The sequence below is a fragment of the Salvelinus namaycush genome, chromosome 42 (assembly GCF_016432855.1).
Source record: "Salvelinus namaycush isolate Seneca chromosome 42, SaNama_1.0, whole genome shotgun sequence".
NCBI lineage: Eukaryota > Metazoa > Chordata > Actinopteri > Salmoniformes > Salmonidae > Salvelinus > Salvelinus namaycush.
The window spans coordinates 15,768,508-15,790,940 of NC_052348.1; the positions used below are offsets into that span (position 1 = coordinate 15,768,508).

The 22,433-nt window shown below is 46.7% G+C and overlaps 1 protein-coding gene across 1 annotated transcript in view; it reads left to right on the top strand.

Moving 5' to 3' along the window:
* LOC120034756 (TBC domain-containing protein kinase-like protein) overlaps nt 1-22,433 on the top strand; it is a 71,240-nt gene that overhangs the window by 44,441 nt on the left and 4,366 nt on the right. The window contains exon 14 of the mRNA XM_038981360.1: nt 8,328-8,487. Within this exon, the coding sequence (XP_038837288.1) occupies nt 8,328-8,487 (160 nt within the window). The remainder of the gene's footprint in view (nt 1-8,327; nt 8,488-22,433) is intronic.

The following is a 22,433-nucleotide window of genomic DNA, read 5'->3' on the forward strand; positions in this document are numbered from 1 at the left end:
CTGGCACCACACTGCCAGTTCTCTGACCTCCTCCCTATAGGCTGTCTCATCGTTGTTGGTGATCAGGCCTACCACTGTTGTGTCATCAGCAAACTTAATGATGGTGTTGAAGTCGTGTTTGGCCACGCAGTTGTGGGTGACCAGGGAATACAGGAGGGGACTAAGTACACGCCTCTGAGGGACCCCACGGTCTGACCCTGAGGAGAATCCATTCGGCCTGTTTATTAGCTACCCCATAGCCTGTTAGCCACCTGCTAGCCTGTTAGCCACCTGCTAGCCTGTTAGCCACCTGCTAGCCTGTTAGCCACCTGCTAGCCTGTTAGCCACCTGCTAGCCTGTTAGCCACCTGCTAGCCTGTTAGCCACCTGCTAGCCTGTTAGCCACCTGTTAGCCACCTACTAGCCTGTTAGCCACCTACTAGCCTGTTAGCCACCTGCTAGCCTGTTAGCCACCTACTAGCAAAAACTACTTGTGTGGGCTAAAGTTACAAAACCTCCACTGGATGGGAGGTTTATGGGTTAACTGAAAAACATTTGGACTTTTTTGTTACAGGGTGGAGAATACCTGTGAAATTCATATATCAGAAGTGTGAGATGCACTAATATGCTCTGCTGATTGGAGAAGCTGCTTTCATCTGCCGGTCAGTCATGGGAATCTATTACTAAAGTGAGACTGCCTGGGTTGTGAATTGACCTTGTACAAGGTAACATTGTTGAAGTCCTTGGAGTAATTCTTCTTGAAAAACCTCCAGCCCTATCACTGGGTGTGAACACGTCTGGCACATTTGACAGCCAATGGACAAAGTTACCCTGGATAAGAGTGTGCTAAGAAAATAAGGAGAGTGAATGTGCAGGGGGTTAGATGTGAATGTGCAGTAAGATCTGATTAGAAGTCCAACTTAACCTCTGGTTATAATTACATAGAGTTACCCAGACACATTTTTTATTTACGTTTCTTTACCTTTCTCGGAGGAAAGAAAAGGCAGACTCCTTAAGTGGGATGTGATTTGTTCCCTTGGTGGGTGCGGCTGAATTATTGATTCATTATTGTGTGTGTGTGTGTGTGCATTACACAGCCTAACACACACTCAGCGCACACCCACACTCCCCCATGGATACACCTGATAAGTCCCTTAGATTACAAACGGGTTGCCAGATTCAATAACCCAGTAATCCATCTTGACTATTCATAAAAGTGCAATATCACAAAACCAAAAGACAGTTTGTCTGCACAGATGGACTGTTTGTTTTCTTCTAGTTCTATTTCCCTGACAGTTGTTCAGTTTATCAGGAGTAGACTTTCCAGCACTAAGTAATCAATACTCTTTCATCTTAAAAGTGAGCCACTCTCTCGAGTCATCGTCGGAGGTCAGTGGAATGATAATTGTTTTAGGGGGAGTTAAAGCTCCATTAATCAGAGGGGGATTAGGGGGGAATACTTGGCAACTGTCCTCTCTGACTAAGTCCTCTCCATTCTATAGAGTCCTGATAGACAGCTGTCCCCAGGGCTCCTGACCCAGAATAACAAATAGGGATTTGGGCCACTTAGAGCTGGCTACCCTGCATTGTGATGATTGTGAGATAAAATACAGTATCTCCAGTTGGGCACAAAGTTATTCAATTGATCACACCAATCCAGTGTTTTACTAGTGGTTGGTTTCCATGCCTGCATATATTCAAGAATGTAAATGATAATTGAACAGAGTACCAGATTTCAGACTGTAGCTACCTATTTAAGTAGTTAGTGCACAGCTGTTTTAAACAACAGTTGTGTGGACTACCTTACATTTAGGGGTTCTAGAGCAAAGATTCAGTAACTCAAGTTAAATTGACTAAAGTGAAATATGTCAGTGTGTATAATGGCCTTTCTCTTCCCAGGAATCATTTAGTACGTGGCCTAAAATGCTTCAGGAAAGCAGTTGTGCACCATTTGTCTTAAAATTATGTAACGATAATGTCGATAACTACACTCGGAAACGGAGCAAGCCAGAAAATGATTATTACATTTTACAAGTATGTTTTTTTGTTCTTCTCTCTGGCTCGCTTGTGCCTAGCTTTCACTGTTCCCTCAGCACAAGCTGCCTGGCGCTCAGCAGATAGCTAACACTGTTTCCTCAGCGCGAGCTGCCTGGCACTCAGCAGATATCTAACACTGTTCCCTCAGCGCGAGCTGCCTGGCACTCAGCAGATATCTAACACTGTTCCCTCAGCGCGAGCTGCCTGGCACTCAGCAGATATCTAACACTGTTCCCTCAGCGCGAGCTGCCTGGCACTCAGCAGATAGCTAACACTGTTCCCTCAGCGTGAGCTGCCTGGCACTCAGCAGATATCTAACACTGTTCCCTCAGCGCGAGCTGCCTGGCACTCAGCAGATAGCTAACACTGTTCCCTCAGCGCGAGCTGCCTGGCACTCAGCAGATATCTAACACTGTTCCCTCAGCGTGAGCTGCCTGGCACTCAGCAGATATCTAACACTGTTCCCTCAGCGCGAGCTGCCTGGCACTCAGCAGATAGCTAACACTGTTCCCTCAGCGCGAGCTGCCTGGCACTCAGCAGATAGCTAACACTGTTCCCTCAGCGCGAGCTGCCTGGCACTCAGCAGATAGCTAACACTGTTCCCTCAGCGTGAGCTGCCTGGCACTCAGCAGATATCTAACACTGTTCCCTCAGCGCGAGCTGCCTGGCACTCAGCAGATATCTAACACTGTTCCCTCAGCGCGAGCTGCCTGGCACTCAGCAGATAGCTAACACTGTTCCTTCAGCGCGAGCTGCCTGGCACTCAGCAGATAGCTAACACTGTTCCCTCAGCGTGAGCTGCCTGGCACTCAGCAGATATCTAACACTGTTCCCTCAGCGCGAGCTGCCTGGCACTCAGCGGATAGCTAACACTGTTCCCTCAGCGTGAGCTGCCTGGCACTCAGCAGATATCTAACACTGTTCCCTCAGCGCGAGCTGCCTGGCACTCAGCAGATAGCTAACACTGTTCCCTCAGCGCGAGCTGCCTGGCACTCAGCAGATATCTAACACTGTTCCCTCAGCGTGAGCTGCCTGGCACTCAGCAGATATCTAACACTGTTCCCTCAGCGCGAGCTGCCTGGCACTCAGCAGATATCTAACACTGTTCCCTCAGCGCGAGCTGCCTGGCACTCAGCAGATATCTAACACTGTTCCCTCAGCGCGAGCTGCCTGGCACTCAGCAGATATCTAACACTGTTCCCTCAGCGCGAGCTGCCTGGCACTCAGCAGATAGCTAACACTGTTCCCTCAGCGTGAGCTGCCTGGCACTCAGCAGATATCTAACACTGTTCCCTCAGCGCGAGCTGCCTGGCACTCAGCAGATAGCTAACACTGTTCCCTCAGCGCGAGCTGCCTGGCACTCAGCAGATATCTAACACTGTTCCCTCAGCGTGAGCTGCCTGGCACTCAGCAGATATCTAACACTGTTCCCTCAGCGCGAGCTGCCTGGCACTCAGCAGATAGCTAACACTGTTCCCTCAGCGCGAGCTGCCTGGCACTCAGCAGATAGCTAACACTGTTCCCTCAGCGCGAGCTGCCTGGCACTCAGCAGATAGCTAACACTGTTCCCTCAGCGTGAGCTGCCTGGCACTCAGCAGATATCTAACACTGTTCCCTCAGCGCGAGCTGCCTGGCACTCAGCAGATATCTAACACTGTTCCCTCAGCGCGAGCTGCCTGGCACTCAGCAGATAGCTAACACTGTTCCTTCAGCGCGAGCTGCCTGGCACTCAGCAGATAGCTAACACTGTTCCCTCAGCGTGAGCTGCCTGGCACTCAGCAGATATCTAACACTGTTCCCTCAGCGCGAGCTGCCTGGCACTCAGCGGATAGCTAACACTGTTCCCTCAGCGTGAGCTGCCTGGCACTCAGCAGATATCTAACACTGTTCCCTCAGCGCGAGCTGCCTGGCACTCAGCAGATAGCTAACACTGTTCCCTCAGCGCGAGCTGCCTGGCACTCAGCAGATATCTAACACTGTTCCCTCAGCGTGAGCTGCCTGGCACTCAGCAGATATCTAACACTGTTCCCTCAGCGCGAGCTGCCTGGCACTCAGCAGATAGCTAACACTGTTCCCTCAGCGCGAGCTGCCTGGCACTCAGCAGATAGCTAACACTGTTCCCTCAGCGCGAGCTGCCTGGCACTCAGCAGATATCTAACACTGTTCCCTCAGCGCGAGCTGCCTGGCACTCAGCAGATATCTAACACTGTTCCCTCAGCGCGAGCTGCCTGGCACTCAGCAGATATCTAACACTGTTCCCTCAGCGCGAGCTGCCTGGCACTCAGCAGATAGCTAACACTGTTCCCTCAGCGCGAGCTGCCTGGCACTCAGCAGATAGCTAACACTGTTCCCTCAGCGTGAGCTGCCTGGCACTCAGCAGATATCTAACACTGTTCCCTCAGCGCGAGCTGCCTGGCACTCAGCAGATAGCTAACACTGTTCCCTCAGCGCGAGCTGCCTGGCACTCAGCAGATAGCTAACACTGTTCCCTCAGCGCGAGCTGCCTGGCACTCAGCAGATAGCTAACACTGTTCCCTCAGCGCGAGCTGCCTGGCACTCAGCAGATATCTAACACTGTTCCCTCAGCGCGAGCTGCCTGGCACTCAGCAGATATCTAACACTGTTCCCTCAGCGCGAGCTGCCTGGCACTCAGCAGATATCTAACACTGTTCCCTCAGCGCGAGCTGCCTGGCACTCAGCAGATATCTAACACTGTTCCCTCAGCGCGAGCTGCCTGGCACTCAGCAGATATCTAACACTGTTCCCTCAGCGCGAGCTGCCTGGCACTCAGCAGATAGCTAACACTGTTCCCTCAGCGCGAGCTGCCTGGCACTCAGCAGATAGCTAACACTGTTCCCTCAGCGCGAGCTGCCTGGCACTCAGCAGATAGCTAACACTGTTCCCTCAGCGCGAGCTGCCTGGCACTCAGCAGATAGCTAACACTGTTCCCTCAGCGCGAGCTGCCTGGCACTCAGCAGATATCTAACACTGTTCCCTCAGCGCGAGCTGCCTGGCACTCAGCAGATATCTAACACTGTTCCCTCAGCGCGAGCTGCCTGGCACTCAGCAGATATCTAACACTGTTCCCTCAGCGCGAGCTGCCTGGCACTCAGCAGATATCTAACACTGTTCCCTCAGCGCGAGCTGCCTGGCACTCAGCAGATATCTAACACTGTTCCCTCAGCGCGAGCTGCCTGGCACTCAGCAGATATCTAACACTGTTCCCTCAGCGCGAGCTGCCTGGCACTCAGCAGATATCTAACACTGTTCCCTCAGCACAAGCTGCCTGGCACTCAGCAGATATCTAACACTGTTCCCTCAGCGTGAGCTGCCTGGCGCTCAGCAGATATCTAACACTGTTCCCTCAGCGCGAGCTGCCTGACACTCAGCAGATATCTAACACTGTTCCCTCAGCGCGAGCTGCCTGACACTCAGCAGATATCTAACACTGTTCCCTCAGCGCGAGCTGCCTGGCACTCAGCAGATATCTAACACTGTTCCCTCAGCGCGAGCTGCCTGGCACTCAGCAGATATCTAACACTGTTCCCTCAGCGCGAGCTGCCTGGCGCTCAGCAGATATCTAACACTGTTCCCTCAGCGCGAGCTGCCTGACACTCAGCAGATATCTAACACTGTTCCCTCAGCGCGAGCTGCCTGGCACTCAGCAGATATCTAACACTGTTCCCTCAGCGTGAGCTGCCTGGCGCTCAGCAGATATCTAACACTGTTCCCTCAGCGTGAGCTGCCTGGCGCTCAGCAGATATCTAACACTGTTCCCTCAGCGCGAGCTGCCTGGCACTCAGCAGATATCTAACACTGTTCCCTCAGCGTGAGCTGCCTGGCGCTCAGCAGATATCTAACACTGTTCCCTCAGCGCGAGCTGCCTGGCGCTCAGCAGATATCTAACACTGTTCCCTCAGCGCGAGCTGCCTGACACTCAGCAGATATCTAACACTGTTCCCTCAGCGCGAGCTGCCTGGCACTCAGCAGATATCTAACACTGTTCCCTCAGCGCGAGCTGCCTGGCACTCAGCAGATATCTAACACTGTTCCCTCAGCGCGAGCTGCCTGACACTCAGCAGATAGCTAACACTGTCCCCTCAGCACAAGCTGCCTGGCACTCAGCAGATATCTAACACTGTTCCCTCAGCGCGAGCTGCCTGGCACTCAGCAGATATCTAACACTGTTCCCTCAGCGCGAGCTGCCTGGCACTCAGCAGATATCTAACACTGTTCCCTCAGCGCGAGCTGCCTGGCACTCAGCAGATATCTAACACTGTTCCCTCAGCGCGAGCTGCCTGGCGCTCAGCAGATATCTAACACTGTTTCCTCAGCGCGAGCTGCCTGGCACTCAGCAGATATCTAACACTGTTCCCTCAGCGCGAGCTGCCTGGCACTCAGCAGATATCTAACACTGTTCCCTCAGCGCGAGCTGCCTGGCACTCAGCAGATATCTAACACTGTTCCCTCAGCGCGAGCTGCCTGGCACTCAGCAGATATCTAACACTGTTCCCTCAGCGCGAGCTGCCTGGCACTCAGCAGATATCTAACACTGTTCCCTCAGCGCGAGCTGCCTGGCACTCAACAGATCTTAACAGACGTATTGTCTTTTGTTTTCTTTCTTTCCCCTCATTATGTCAATTTAAGCACTCTTCCAGTTCCCACCCTCCCTGTCTTTCTCCCATTCACCCCCCCCCGAGATTGAGTTATTACTTTAATTTGCCTGGCTCGTGATATTTCCTCTCCTCCTCCTTTCTCCTCCCTCCTATTTCTGGATACTGTCTTTGGCAGCCAGAGCAGCTGCTGTCTCATGATAGAAACTTCTGGTAGCCTCTGTTAGGCTGACAGACCAAGGCAGACCCCCTGTCTCAAGTTCACCTCAGACAGACAATGACATGCACACATTAAATGATTACACTCTGGGTGGGGTGTGGTCATGGGGGAGATGCACTGTATACTGTGATGCACTGTATAGTGTACTGTGTCCATGATTGCACTTACCCAGAAGGTATTTTTTAATCAGTGATCTTGTATTGTCTTGTAGTATTCATTATGCATGACTAAACAGAGGTGGAGAAATGATTGATTTAAAGATTTCTTTAGCATCTCTTTCAATCATTTTCCATATTGTGGACATCAAGCATATTTTACACCCAATTGCTCACAGACATTTTAAGTGATATCTGCAATGAATCTGATTGGAGCAAGCAAGCTACCGTGGCCTTGGTGTATTAGCTAGCCCTTGACAGGCCTAGTCCACTATAGATCCCTGTATTTTATAATAGACAGACAGTGTGAACACATGGCCTGGAGATGTATTGTCCTGTAAATTTGAACCGACCGCATTCGGAGCCTGAGATTCATCACCGTGTCAGAGCCCCAAATCATATCCAGTTGCATTGTTTTAGGCCCATAACAGTGAAACTGCAGTCTGTGGGACATTTCCCTCCACTCAGTCATGTTCTAATACTGCAGTAGTGTTAAACAGACTTTTATCAGGATGAGGGATTGGAAACAGTTTGTCTCCATATCCCCACACTGTAAAAAATATATGTATCATGATTTGACATACAAAAGGCAACCTGCTGCAATACGATTGGGAGTTTTCTCAACACACAAAGTTTTTGTTGAGTTTGCTCAACAACATTTTTTTTTTTTAACTCAGAATCCTATTGCTGCTGGTTGCCATGAAATTATACGTTGAATCAACATTATTTATTTAAAAAATTACAGTGCACATGATACATGTAAAACACTTGCAGAACCTTCAAGAAGTTAAAAGTAAACTTGTGAAATTACGTAACAGTTTAGCTGAACAGCACTATACTGTAGTGTAAGAATCCACATCAGACATTCATACCCGTAGTGGCATGTAGGGATTTAAACACCTTTATGGAGCTCACGGTATCACTACTGAATGCTAATAGACTTAATGAATGAATTATGATGTGGTTATAATCATAGCCTCGGGAAGTAGGGGTGCCGAGGGTGCTGCAGCACCACCTGAAAAATCAGAATAAAAATCACATATATTTATTATTAATTATTATTATATAACAAAAATCACAAAGTAGTGCACTGGGCCTTTAAAAGTCCTGTGTTAGCGGACCAATATAGCCGTCTGCCACACGGGCAAACAATCCCCTCCCCTAAACCACTTCCCGCGGCTATGGTTATAATGCAGTGTTTGACATAAGCAAGTATGGCCCTCTTCTAATTACTTATTGGTCACCCTAACTTATTGAGGACATTGAGACTTTACATAGACTGGTGTACATTTTAAAGCGTTGTCCCTTAACCCAGGGTGTTCAGCTTCGGCCGAGGCCACATCTCGGGCAGCATCAGCATCCCCTACAGCACGGCGTTCTCTCCGGACGGGGAGCTGGTGCAGTGTCCCGCCACCGGCACCCTCCAGAGCTTCAGGGGACGTGTCATCGTGGTCATCAGCCACGCCATGAAGAGTGCTGCCATGGTGAGAGAAAACACACACACACGTTTAGGGATACACAGACATGCATGAACGCAATTGTAAACACAATGAACCTTTATTCATGTGGTGAAGTCCCATTGAGACCAATTTCTCTTTTACAAGGGAGCCCTGATTCACAGGTGCATGCATCTGCACACACTCAAACACACATGTATGCATGTGCACCCTACACACACACATACACACACACACTGTGTCTGCAGCTAGGACGGTTAACTTGCACAATGAGCAATTTAATTTATTCCACCTAAAAGTTCAACAAACCAGACTGTTTAGGATTCAATTAGGCTCATATTCCGTTCCTCCACAGACCTCCACTCTAAGTCATACGGAAGTCATGGATTGTTCAATCAGACAGGTGTCCAGTTTGTGTTTCCCCACTGAAATGAGTTCACCTCGTCTATGCTGCATGGTTCAGCTGTTTCTGGGGCAAAGCTATTTGCTGTCTTCTCAGCATATTTGTGAACTGTAATTGAAGTGTATCACCATTTTTCCAAATGAAGCATAAAAGTATGATTTGGTTCTGTTTTTCGCTGTATGGAATAATACATGATAGTCACATTGCTATAAAAGACCATTCTTAGTTTAATTCACCTCAGTATAATCCATATTTAGGTTAATTCACCTCAGTATAATCCAGATTTAGTTTAATTCACCTCAGTATAATCGACCAAATCAGAATAGTACACCTGAAGTCCTTATTATGAACAATGTATTAGGCTACATGTACTGCAGGTTTAGATATGATTCATGTGACATTCTGTTGCATCACCTTGCATCTCTTCTTGGCAGTTGGCCCTAAGATGACAGTTGGCCTCCTTCGAAGGTTGGCCTTCTTTCCCGGGAAGCCCCAGTTGGAAGCCCCAGTTCAGGGGGTATAGTTCTGATCGGATCCTCTCAGATCCACACAGTGATCAGGGGGCTTTAAGAGGGGATATCTGGGATGTCATAACTCCTTAAATCAGCGCACAGCGTCACATGAACCAGTATCTGTGCATTAGAGACCTCTCTACGGCCCAGAAAGCTCAGATTCAAACTCCCATTAACCAGCTCTGCAAGCGTTATGTCAAAATATGTTCGTTGATCACCAAATATGGAGTTTCTTCATTATTTACTTCCGTTACGGCCGGTATGTACTTCCAAAAAGAGAGAATGAGTTAATTATTTGTGGGGTCTAGCATAGAGGTCGACCGATTTATGATTTATCAACGCCGATACCGATTATTGGAGGACCAAGAAAAGGCCGATGCCGATTTAATCGGACAATTTTTTTATATATATATTTGTAATAATGACAATTATAACAATACTGTATAAACAATGAACACTTTTATTTTAACTTAATATAATACATCAATGAAATCAATTTAGTCTCAAATAAATAATGAAACATGTTCAATTTGGTTTAAATAATGCAAAAACAAAGTGTTGGAGAAGAAAGTAAAAGTGCAATATGTGCCATGTAAGAAAGCTAACATTTAAGTTCCTTGCTCAGAACATGAGAACATATGAAAGCGGTTGGTTCCTTTTAACATGAGTCTTCAATATTCCCAGGTAAGAAATGTTAGGTTGTAGTTATTATAGGACTATTTCTCTCTATACCATTTTTGTATTTCATATACCTTTGACTATTGGCTGTTCTAATATGTACTTTAGTATTGCCAGCCTAATCTCAGGAGTTGATAGGCTTGAAGTCATAAACAGCGCAATGCTTGAAGCATTGCGAAGAGCTGCTGGCAAACACAGTAAAGTGCTGTTTGAATGAATAGTTACGAGCCTGCTGCTGCCTACCACCGCTCAGTCAGACTGCTCTATCAAATCATAGACTTAATTATAAAATAATATTACACAGAAATACGAGCCTTAGGTCATTAATATGGTCAAATCCGAAAACTATCATTTCGAAAACAAAACATTTATTCTTTCAGTGAAATACGGAACCGTTCTGTATTTTATCTAACGGGTGGCATCCATAAATATTGCTGTTAAATTGCACAACCTTCAATGTTATGTCATAATAATAAAAATTCTGGCAAATTAGTTTGCAACGAGCCAGGCGGCCAAGACTGTTGCATATACCCTGACTCTGCGTGCAATGAACGCAAGAGAAGTGACACAATTTGCCTAGTTTAATATTGCCTGCTAACATGAATTTCTTTTAACTAAATATGCCGATTTAAAAAAAAAATATACTTCTGTGTATTGATTTTAAGAAAGGCATTGATGTTTATGGTTAGGTACATTCGTGCAACGATTGTGCTTTTTTCGCAAATGCGCTTTTGTTAAATTATCCCCCGTTTGGCGAAGTTGGCTGTCTTTGTTAGGAAGAGATAGTCTTCACACAGTTCGCAACGAGTCAGGCGGCCCAAACTGCTGCATATACCCTGACTCTGTTGCACAGAATGCAAGAGAAGTGAGACAATTTCCCTAGTTAATAGAAATTCATGTTAGCAAGCAATATTAACTAAATATGCAGGTTTAAAAATATGTACTTGTGTATTGATTTTAAGAAAGGCGTTGATGTTTATGGTACACATTGGTGCAACGACAGTGCTTTTTTCGCGAATGCGCTTGTTAAATTACCCGTTTGGCGAAGTAGGCTGTGATTCAATGATAAATTAATAGGCACCACATCGATTATATGCAACGCAGGACAAGCTAGATAAACTAGTAATATCATCAACCATGTGTAGTTAACTAGTGATTATGTTAAGATTGATTGTTTTTTATAAGATACATTTAATGCTAGCTAGCACCGTACTGTGGCTCCTTGCTGCACTCACATAACAGGTAGTCAGCCTGCCATGCAGTCTCCTCGTGGAGTGCAATGTAATCGGCCATGATCGGTGTCCAAAAATGCAGATTACCGATTGTTATGAAAACTTGAAATCGGCCCGAATTAATCGGCCATTCCGATGAATCGGTCGACCTCTAGTCTAGCGGCCCTTATCCCCTTTTTGTAGCTGTTAATGACCAGTTTGAAAAGGTGAGAGACCATACTTACTCTGAAGTAAGTAAGACACGTATTCATATTGAAATGAATGGGCAACCTGAATGAACTTAGCCTGTGAACCAGATACTTGCCAAACCCTCTGTGTTGACTGTGTATCTGTGTATCTGACCTTCTGTATAAGAGAGATCAGACCAGTGAGACAGACTGATAGAGATGGTAACAAACAGAGATAGTGACAGGCAGGCAGGCAGACTGACAGGGGGTAGAGTAATCCATTTAGAAGAAATACCACAGACAGCCTAGTCAGTCTGGGGTGTATGTGACGGGTGGCTCAAGGTCAGAGGCGAGACGAACTGCCGTGATAAAGTCGACCTACCCATCTACACTGGTGTTTCTGCATAGACAGCACCCAGTCTGCACAGGCATCTTCCAGCCTTTGCAGCCAATAGAAAAACAACCTGTCTTGATGACACATTTTGTTTTTCATCAAATATGTTGTGGGCAGAAATTGGAGTTGTGCTATACAGCAAGCAGAGAACAGCAGAGTAGACACAGCTCAACAACTCAGACTGCTATATTGATGATGTAAACAAGTGGATAAAGCCTCATCCCACCACGGAATACATATTTTGGCACAACAACGTCTGTTGTGAGAATCTGCCTCACAGTAGCTCTTAGATGTCTCAGTCAATTTGCAGAGCAGAGAGGATAAAACCCAGTGCTACAGACGGATACACAGGAATATGGCCTTGTTGTTCTAGATGAAGGCCCTACTGAGCGGCCCTGTCGCCCAGACGCCACTTCCACTACCTCCTCGCTCCATTTCTTGTCATCTTATCTTCCCCCACCAGAGCCTACATCCACCTGGATAGCGTGAAAGGCAAACTCTCCTCCTTCATAACCTTCCCTTCCTCTTTGTATCCCTCTCTCCTTTTTTTGTCCTTTACCTTGGCGGTGTATTAATTTGGGATTTAACCATGCGTGGATGTTGTGTGTGCCTTAGTCACAGACTTACCGTCGGCTTTGAGCAGAGTGATTACGGCACGGTTACTGGTTTCTCGGGCATCACGACAGGATTAAAGGGAGGGAGCTTTGGACTGTCGTTCTGTTTGGAGCCTCGCTTAAATGCTTCCTTAGAATGTGTGTGCTGCTGCAGAGTCGTTGTTGTGAGTTTCCCTCCCTCTTGCTCTCTGATTCGAACTCTCTCGCTATCGTTCCCTCTTTTTCTCCCCCTCTCTCGCTATCGTTCCCTCTTTCTCTCCCCCTCTCTCGCTATCGTTCCCTCTTTCTCTCCCCCTCTCTCGCTCCCTGTTTTCCTTTCCTTTTCCTTCCTCAATCTCTTTTACTTATCCTCCCTCTCTACACATCTTTCTCTATCACTCTCTCTCTCTGTCTTTCTGTCTCTTTCTGTCTCTCTCTCTCTCTCTGTGTTTCTCTGTCTCTCTCTGTCTCTCTGTCTTTCTGTCTCTCTCTGTCTCTCTCTCTCAATTCAATTTGCTTCAATTCAATTTGCTTTATTAGCATGACAAAGCTTACTTTGGAGATTTACAATATTAACATAATAAAAATAATAATCAGTATTGTCAACGGGACAACAAAAAGTAACAACAAAAATCAAGGGTCAAAATAACCATATGTTGAACAGTAACAATAAGCCTAGTGGACATTTGCAGATTGGTTGGTCTGTCAGACACTGTCCCTCATCTTATGGTAGACAACAATGTAGTGTGCTGCCAACCCACAGCTCTCTGCGTCCTCTCCCAACAGGACGGGCAGCCTATTCTCATCAGAGAGATCTTTGTAACCTTGAATAAGGGTTTCAAATTTGGGGAAATGACACACTCTCTCTAATTGTTTTATATTTTTAACATTTTGTCAGGAAATGCAGCTCTCTCTCAGGTTCTGCTGTGGTGCAGTGGTTGCACAGCCTTTCCTCTGCAGGGATCCAGGTTTTCCTGTGTCTACCCTTCTCAATAGCAAGGCTGTGCTCACTGGGCCTGTACTTTGTCAAGGTTTTTCTAAGGTTTTGATCAGTAACCATGGTCAAGTAGTTAGCCACGGTGTACTGTCGATTTAGGGCCAGATAGCACTGCTTTGTGCTTGCGTTTCACAATAAGCAATGTAGTTTTGACTGTGTTTTACTTTGGGTTATTCTGATTGATTGGATGTTCTGGTCCTGAGGCTTCAGTGTGTTAGCAGAAAAGGTTTGTGAACTCAGCCCCAGGACCAGCTGGATGAGGGGACTCTTTTCTTTGCTCAGCTCTTGGCATTGCAGGGCTTGGTAATGAGATGAGAGAGGGTCACTGTATTTTAGATGTTTCCAAAACTTAATTGCTGTTTTTTTTAATTTATTATTATTAGTGGAAATTGGCCTAATTCTCTCTACCATCTCTGTCTCTCTCACATTCACTTTTCCTCCCTCTCTCCATTTCTCTCTGGCTGCTGTAGTTTTTCTTAATGAATGGACTGTTTGCTTGCCCTCTCCATCCCAAATAATCTGCCCTGAGGCTGGATGGAAGATCTTTTCTCATTTGGAGATTTCAGCTGAAGTCTGTGACAGTCTAGTTTGAGGATATTTAAGAAATGTATTCCGTGTGCTTGTGTGGGTTCATACTGTGTGTGTGAAGCCCCCACAAGAATAGTAAACAAACAAAAAGTTGACTAACTGGGGACATTTTGCTAGTTCCCACGAGGTCAAATGCTATTTCTATGGGGTTTAGGGTTAAGGTTAGAGTTAGTGTTAGGGTTAGAATTATGTTTAGGAGCTAAGGTTAGTTTTAGGGTTAGGTTTTTGGGTTAGGGGAAGAGTTGGGCTTTTGGGAAAATAGGATTTTGAATGGGACTGAATGTTGTGTCCCCACAAGGTTTAGTGGTGAGGGAATTAAAGCACCTGTGATTCATTCTGGTCGAGAAGATAGAAGATGTAGCCGTGATAAACTTTTTTTGACCTGGCAGGCAAACGTGTGTGTGTGTGTGTGTGTGTGTGTGTGTGTGTGTGTGTGTGTGTGTGTGTGTGTGTGTGTGTGTGTGTGTGTGTGTGTGTGTGTGTGTGTGTGTGTGTGTGTGTGTGTGTGAGAGAGAAATGTTGTTTGTAGAAGGACTGCAAGGTCCATAAACCCTAATGCATTAGTGATGAATGTTTGTTTACTGCCTAGTGTGCCTTCTCTCCCAGTCTATGGGGGAATTCAAAATGGCACCACAACAGGGCTCTGGTCAAAAGAAGTGTGCATGTAGGGAATGGGTGCCATTTGGGATGCACCCTAATGAGACTGGAGATGGATAACACATAGCTAGGTCTTTAGTCGTCTACTATATCGTTTATGTCTGATAGATATTTTTTTTGTACCTACTAACTGAAAAGTCTATTTACAATCGGAACATGCATGAAAACATGACTGTAAATATAACAGTTTATATATACAGAGACACAAGCCTGCATACATTGGCCTGACATTAATGTATCTTTCATTATTTACCAAGCAGTGCACTTCCCTGAAACAATTCCAGTGTTTTGGCTGTAATGTTATACTCCAAGGTGTGATGTTTGGGTACTACTTCACCTTGCTTGTTAGTCTGCGTCGTGTTTATTCTTCTCTCAGCCACTGATCAACGCTAGCAAACAAATTCAACTTGCTAATGCGAGCACCATAGTAGAATCGTCTGTGTTATTTGAAAGAATTTGGAAGTTGTCCTCGAGCTACACTAGATACTGTACCTACTGTAGCCAACTGGACAAGACTGGATGTGTTGCAGACCACCCAACCTACAGTATCCAGAGTCTGGGAACAACCTCATTCCCCAGATGTGATGCCATAGATGTGGTGAGCAACACCAGTTGCACCAGGCTCCAGTTTTGGGGAAGTCAGAATTACAAAATGCGCTATTACAGCATATTTTCAACACTGTGTTGCTCTTTATTATGTTGAAGAAACAAGTTTCACCCTTACCTACATCAGGGCCTGTATCAGATGATACCTACATCAGGGCCTGTATCAGATGATACCTACATCAGGGCCTGTATCAGATGATACCTACATCAGGGCCTGTATCAGATGATACCTACATCAGGGCCTGTATCAGATGATACCTACATCAGGGCCTGTATCAGATGATACCTACATCAGGGCCTGTATCAGATGATACCTACATCAGGGCCTGTATCAGATGATGCCTACATCAGGGCCTGTATCAGATGATACCTACATCAGGGCCTGTATCAGATGATACCTACATTAGGGCCTGCATCAGATGATACCTACATTAGGGCCTGTGTCAGATGATACCTACATCAGGGCCTGTGTCAGATGATACCTACATCAGGGCCTGTGTCAGATGATACCTACATCAGGGCCTGTGTCAGATGATACCTACATCAGGGCCTGTATCAGATGATACCTACATCAGGGCCTGTATCAGATGATGCCTACATCAGGGCCTGTATCAGATGATGCCTACATCAGGGCCTGTATCAGATGATGCCTACATCAGGGCCTGTATCAGATGATGCCTACATCAGGGCCTGTATCAGATGATGCCTACATCAGGGCCTGTATCAGATGATACCTACATCAGGGCCTGTATCAGATGATACCTACATCAGGGCCTGTATCAGATGATGCCTACATCAGGGCCTGTATCAGATGATGCCTACATCAGGGCCTGTATCAGATGATGCCTACATCAGGGCCTGTATCAGATGATACCTACATCAGGGCCTGTATCAGATGATACCTACATCAGGGCCTGTATCAGATGATGCCTACATCAGGGCCTGTATCAGATGATACCTACATCAGGGCCTGTATCAGATGATACCTACATCAGGGCCTGTATCAGATGATACCTACATCAGGGCCTGTATCAGATGATGCCTACATCAGGGCCTGTATCAGATGATGCCTACATCAGGGCCTGTATCAGATGATGCCTACATCAGGGCCTGTATCAGATGATGCCTACATCAGGGCCTGTATCAGATGATACCTACATCAGGGCCTGTATCAGATGATACCTAGATAAGAACCTGTATCAGATGATACCTACATCAGGGCCTGTATCAGATGATGCCTACATCAGGGCCTGTATCAGATGATACCTACATCAGGGCCTGTATCAGATGATACCTACATAAGGACCTGTATCAGATGATACCTAGATAAGAACCTGTATCAGATCAAATGAAATCAAACTTTTTGTCACATGCGCCGAATACAACAAGTGTAGACTTTACCGTGAAATGCTTACTTACAAGCCCTTAACCGACAGTGCAGTTCAACAAGAGTTAAGAAAATATTTACCAAGTAGACTAAAATAAAAGTAATAATAAAAAGTAACACAATAAGAATAACAATAACGAGGTTATATACAGGTGGTACCGGTACTGAGTCAGTGTGCGGTGGTACAGGTTAGTTGAGGTAATTTGTACATGTAGGTGGGGGTGAAGTGACTATGCATAGATGATACCTAGATAAGAACCTGTATCAGATGATACCTAGATCAGGGCCTGTATCAGATGATACCTAGATCAGGGCCTGTATCAGATGATACCTAGATAAGAACCTGTATCAGATGATACCTAGATCAGGGCCTGTATCAGATGATACCTAGATCAGGGCCTGTATCAGATGATACCTAGATCAGGGCCTGTATCAGATGATACCTAGATCAGGGCCTGTATCAGATGATACCTAGATCAGGGCCTGTATCAGATGATACCTAGATCAGGGCCTGTATCAGATGATACCTAGATCAGGGCCTGTATCAGATGATACCTACATCAGGGCCTGTATCAGATGATACCTACATCAGGGCCTGTATCAGATGATACCTAGATCAGGGCCTGTATCAGATGATACCTAGATCAGGGCCAGTATCAGATGATACCTACATCAGGGCCTGTATCAGATGATGCCTACATCAGGGCCTGTATCAGATGATGCCTACATCAGGGCCTGTATCAGATGGTACCTACATCAGGGCCTGTATCAGATGATGCCTACATCAGGGCCTGTATCAGATGATGCCTACATCAGGGCCTGTATCAGATGATACCTACATCAGGGCCTGTATCAGATGATGCCTACATCAGGGCCTGTATCAGATTATGCCTAGATAAGAACCTGTATCAGATGATGCCTAGATCAGGGCCTGTATCAGATGATACCTACATCAGGGCCTGTATCAGATGATGCCTACATCAGGGCCTGTATCAGATGATGCCTACATCAGGGCCTGTATCAGATGATGCCTACATCAGGGCCTGTATCAGATGATGCCTACATCAGGGCCTGTATCAGATGATGCCTACATCAGGGCCTGTATCAGATGATGCCTACATCAGGGCCTGTATCAGATGATGCCTACATCAGGGCCTGTATCAGATGATGCCTACATCAGGGCCTGTATCAAATGATACCTAGATCAGGGCCTGTATCAGATGATGCCTAGATCAGGGCCTGTATCAGATGATACCTACATCAGGGCCTGTATCAGATGATACCTACATCAGGGCCTGTATCAGATGATACCTACATCAGGGCCTGTATCAGATGATACCTACATCAGGGCCTGTATCAGATGATACCTACATCAGGGCCTGTATCAGATGATACCTACATCAGGGCCTGTATCAGATGAAAGTTGCAGAAACTAGACAACTGCATGTTCTCTAAGTACGCAGAGACCTCCTTCGTCAGTACACTCTCTCTTCTTCCTGCACCTTACAGTAGCTACTTTGTTGAATGTTGTGGTAAATGTTCCATGTTGTTAATGGTCTGCCTTGGTCTTGTTGTCCCCCCTCCCCTTCCTGTTTGGTAAATGTTCCTCCATGTTGTTAATGGTTTGCCTTGGTGTTGTTGACCCCCTCCCCTCCAGTTTGATAAATGTTCCTCCATGTTGTTAACGGTTTGCCTTGGTGTTGTTGACCCCCTCCCCTCCAGTTTGATAAATGTTCCTCCATGTTGTTAACGGTTTGCCTTGGTCTTGTTGACCCTCCTCCCCTCCAGTTTGGTAAATGTTCCTCCATGTTGTTAATGGTTTGCCTTGGTGTTGTTGACCCCCTCCCCTCCAGTTTGGTAAATGTTCCTCCATGTTGTTAACGGTTTGCCTTGGTGTTGTTGACCCCCCTCCCCTCCAGTTTGGTAAATGTTCCTCCATGTTGTTAATGGTTTGCCTTGGTGTTGTTGACCCCCCTCCCCTCCAGTTTGGTAAATGTTCCTCCATGTTGTTAACGGTTTGCCTTGGTGTTGTTGACCCCCTCCCCCCCCCCCCCTCCAGTTTGGTAAATGTTCCATGTTGTTAATGGTTTGCCTTGGTCTTGTTGTGACCCCCTTCCTGTTTGATAAATGTTTGTCCATGTTGTTAATGGTTTGCCTTGGTCTTGTTGACCCCCCCCCTCCCCTCCAGATTGGTAAATGTTCCTCCATGTTGTTAATGGTTTGCCTTGGTCTTGTTGACCCCCTCCCCTTCCTGTTTGGTAAATGTTCCTCCATGTTGTTAATTGTTTGCCTTGGTGTTGTTGACCCCCCTCCTCTCCAGTTTGGTAAATGTTCCTCCATGTTGTTAATGGTTTGCCTTGGTGTTGTTGACCCCCTCCCCTCCAGTTTGGTAAATGTTCCTCCATGTTGTTAATGGTTTGCCTTGGTGTTGTTGACCCCCCTCCCCTCCAGTTTGGTAAATGTTCCTCCATGTTGTTAACGGTTTGCCTTGGTGTTGTTGACCCCCCTCCCCTCCAGTTTGGTAAATGTTCCTCCATGTTGTTAATGGTTTGCCTTGGTGTTGTTGACCCCCTCCCCTCCAGTTTGGTAAATGTTCCTCCATGTTGTTAATGGTTTGCCTTGGTGTTGTTGACCCCCTCCCCTTCCTGTTTGATAAATGTTCCATGTTGTTAACGGTTTGCCTTGGTGTTGTTGACCCCCCTCCCCTCCAGTTTGGTAAATGTTCCTCCATGTTGTTAATGGTTTGCCTTGGTGTTGTTGACCCCCTCCCCTCCAGTTTGGTAAATGTTCCTCCATGTTGTTAATGGTTTGCCTTGGTGTTGTTGACCCCCTCCCCTTCCTGTTTGATAAATGTTCCATGTTGTTATCGGTTTGCCTTGGTGTTGTTGACCCCCCTCCCCTCCAGTTTGATAAATGTTCCTCCATGTTGTTAATGGTTTGCCTTGGTCTTGTTGACCCCCCTCCCCTCCAGTTTGGTAAATGTTCCTCCATGTTGTTAATTGTTTGCCTTGGTCTTGTTGACCCCCTCCCCTCCAGTTTGGTAAATGTTCCTCCATGTTGTTAACGGTTTGCCTTGGTGTTGTTGACCCCCCTCCCCTCCAGTTTGGTAAATGTTCCTCCATGTTGTTAACGGTTTGCCTTGGTGTTGTTGACCCCCCTCCCCTCCAGTTTGGTAAATGTTCCTCCATGTTGTTAATGGTTTGCCTTGGTCTTGTTGACCCCCTCCCCTCCAGTTTGGTAAATGTTCCTCCATGTTGTTAACGGTTTGCCTTGGTGTTGTTGACCCCCCTCCCCTCCAGTTTGGTAAATGTTCCTCCATGTTGTTAATGGTTTGCCTTGGTGTTGTTGACCCCCCTCCCCTCCAGTTTGGTAAATGTTCCTCCATGTTGTTAATGGTTTGCCTTGGTGTTGTTGACCCCCCTCCCCTCCAGTTTGGTAAATGTTCCTCCATGTTGTTAATGGTTTGCCTTGGTGTTGTTGACCCCCCTCCCCTCCAGTTTGGTAAATGTTCCTCCATGTTGTTAACGGTTTGCCTTGGTGTTGTTGACCCCCCTCCCCTCCAGTTTGGTAAATGTTCCTCCATGTTGTTAATGGTTTGCCTTGGTGTTGTTGACCCCCCTCCCCTCCAGTTTGGTAAATGTTCCTCCATGTTGTTAACGGTTTGCCTTGGTGTTGTTGACCCCCCCCCTCCCCCCCTCCAGTTTGGTAAATGTTCCTCCATGTTGTTAATGGTTTGCCTTGGTCTTGTTGTCCCCCTTCCAGTTTGGTAAATGTTCCTCCATGTTGTTAATTGTTTGCCTTGGTCTTGTTGTCCACCCGCCCCTTCCTGTTTGGTAAATGTTCCTCCATGTTGTTAATTGTTTGCCTTGGTGTTGTTGACCCCCTCCCCTTCCTGTTTGGTAAATGTTCCTCCATGTTGTTAATTGTTTGCCTTGGTGTTGTTGACCCCCCTCCCCTCCAGTTTGGTAAATGTTCCTCCATGTTGTTAATTGTTTGCCTTGGTGTTGTTGACCCCCTCCCCTCCAGTTTGGTAAATGTTCCTCCATGTTGTTAACGGTTTGCCTTGGTGTTGTTGACCCCCTCCTCTCCAGTTTGGTAAATGTTCCTCCATGTTGTTAATGGTTTGCCTTGGTGTTGTTGACCCCCCTCCCTTCCTGTTTGGTAAATGTTCCTCCATGTTGTTAATGGTTTGCCTTGGTGTTGTTGACCCCCTCCCCTCCAGTTTGGTAAATGTTCCTCCATGTTGTTAATGGTTTGCCTTGGTGTTGTTGACCCCCCTCCCCTCCAGTTTGGTAAATGTTCCTCCATGTTGTTAATGGTTTGCCTTGGTGTTGTTGACCCCCCTCCCCTCCAGTTTGGTAAATGTTCCTCCATGTTGTTAATGGTTTGCCTTGGTGTTGTTGACCCCCTCCCCTTCCTGTTTGATAAATGTTCCATGTTGTTAACGGTTTGCCTTGGTGTTGTTGACCCCCCCTCCCCTCCAGTTTGGTAAATGTTCCTCCATGTTGTTAATGGTTTGCCTTGGTGTTGTTGACCCCCCTCCCCTCCAGTTTGATAAATGTTCCTCCATGTTGTTAATGGTTTGCCTTGGTGTTGTTGACCCCCCTCCCCTCCAGTTTGGTAAATGTTCCTCCATGTTGTTAATGGTTTGCCTTGGTCTTGTTGACCCTCCTCCCCTCCAGTTTGATAAATGTTCCTCCATGTTGTTAACGGTTTGCCTTGGTGTTGTTGACCCCCCTCCCCTCCAGTTTGGTAAATGTTCCTCCATGTTGTTAACGGTTTGCCTTGGTGTTGTTGACCCCCTCCCCTCCAGTTTGGTAAATGTTCCTCCATGTTGTTAATGGTTTGCCTTGGTGTTGTTGACCCCCCTCCCCTCCAGTTTGGTAAATGTTCCTCCATGTTGTTAACGGTTTGCCTTGGTGTTGTTGACCCCCCTCCCCTCCAGTTTGGTAAATGTTCCTCCATGTTGTTAACGGTTTGCCTTGGTGTTGTTGACCCCCCTCCCCTCCAGTTTGGTAAATGTTCCTCCATGTTGTTAACGGTTTGCCTTGGTGTTGTTGACCCCCTCCCCTCCAGTTTGGTAAATGTTCCTCCATGTTGTTAACGGTTTGCCTTGGTGTTGTTGACCCCCCTCCTCTCCAGTTTGGTAAATGTTCCTCCATGTTGTTAATGGTTTGCCTTGGTGTTGTTGACCCCCTCCCCTCCAGTTTGGTAAATGTTCCTCCATGTTGTTAATGGTTTGCCTTGGTGTTGTTGACCCCCCTCCCCTCCAGTTTGGTAAATGTTCCTCCATGTTGTTAACGGTTTGCCTTGGTGTTGTTGACCCCCCTCCCCTCCAGTTTGGTAAATGTTCCTCCATGTTGTTAATGGTTTGCCTTGGTGTTGTTGACCCCCTCCCCTCCAGTTTGGTAAATGTTCCTCCATGTTGTTAATGGTTTGCCTTGGTGTTGTTGACCCCCTCCCCTTCCTGTTTGATAAATGTTCCATGTTGTTATCGGTTTGCCTTGGTGTTGTTGACCCCCCTCCCCTCCAGTTTGATAAATGTTCCTCCATGTTGTTAATGGTTTGCCTTGGTCTTGTTGACCCCCCTCCCCTCCAGTTTGGTAAATGTTCCTCCATGTTGTTAATTGTTTGCCTTGGTCTTGTTGACCCCCTCCCCTCCAGTTTGGTAAATGTTCCTCCATGTTGTTAACGGTTTGCCTTGGTGTTGTTGACCCCCCTCCCCTCCAGTTTGGTAAATGTTCCTCCATGTTGTTAAC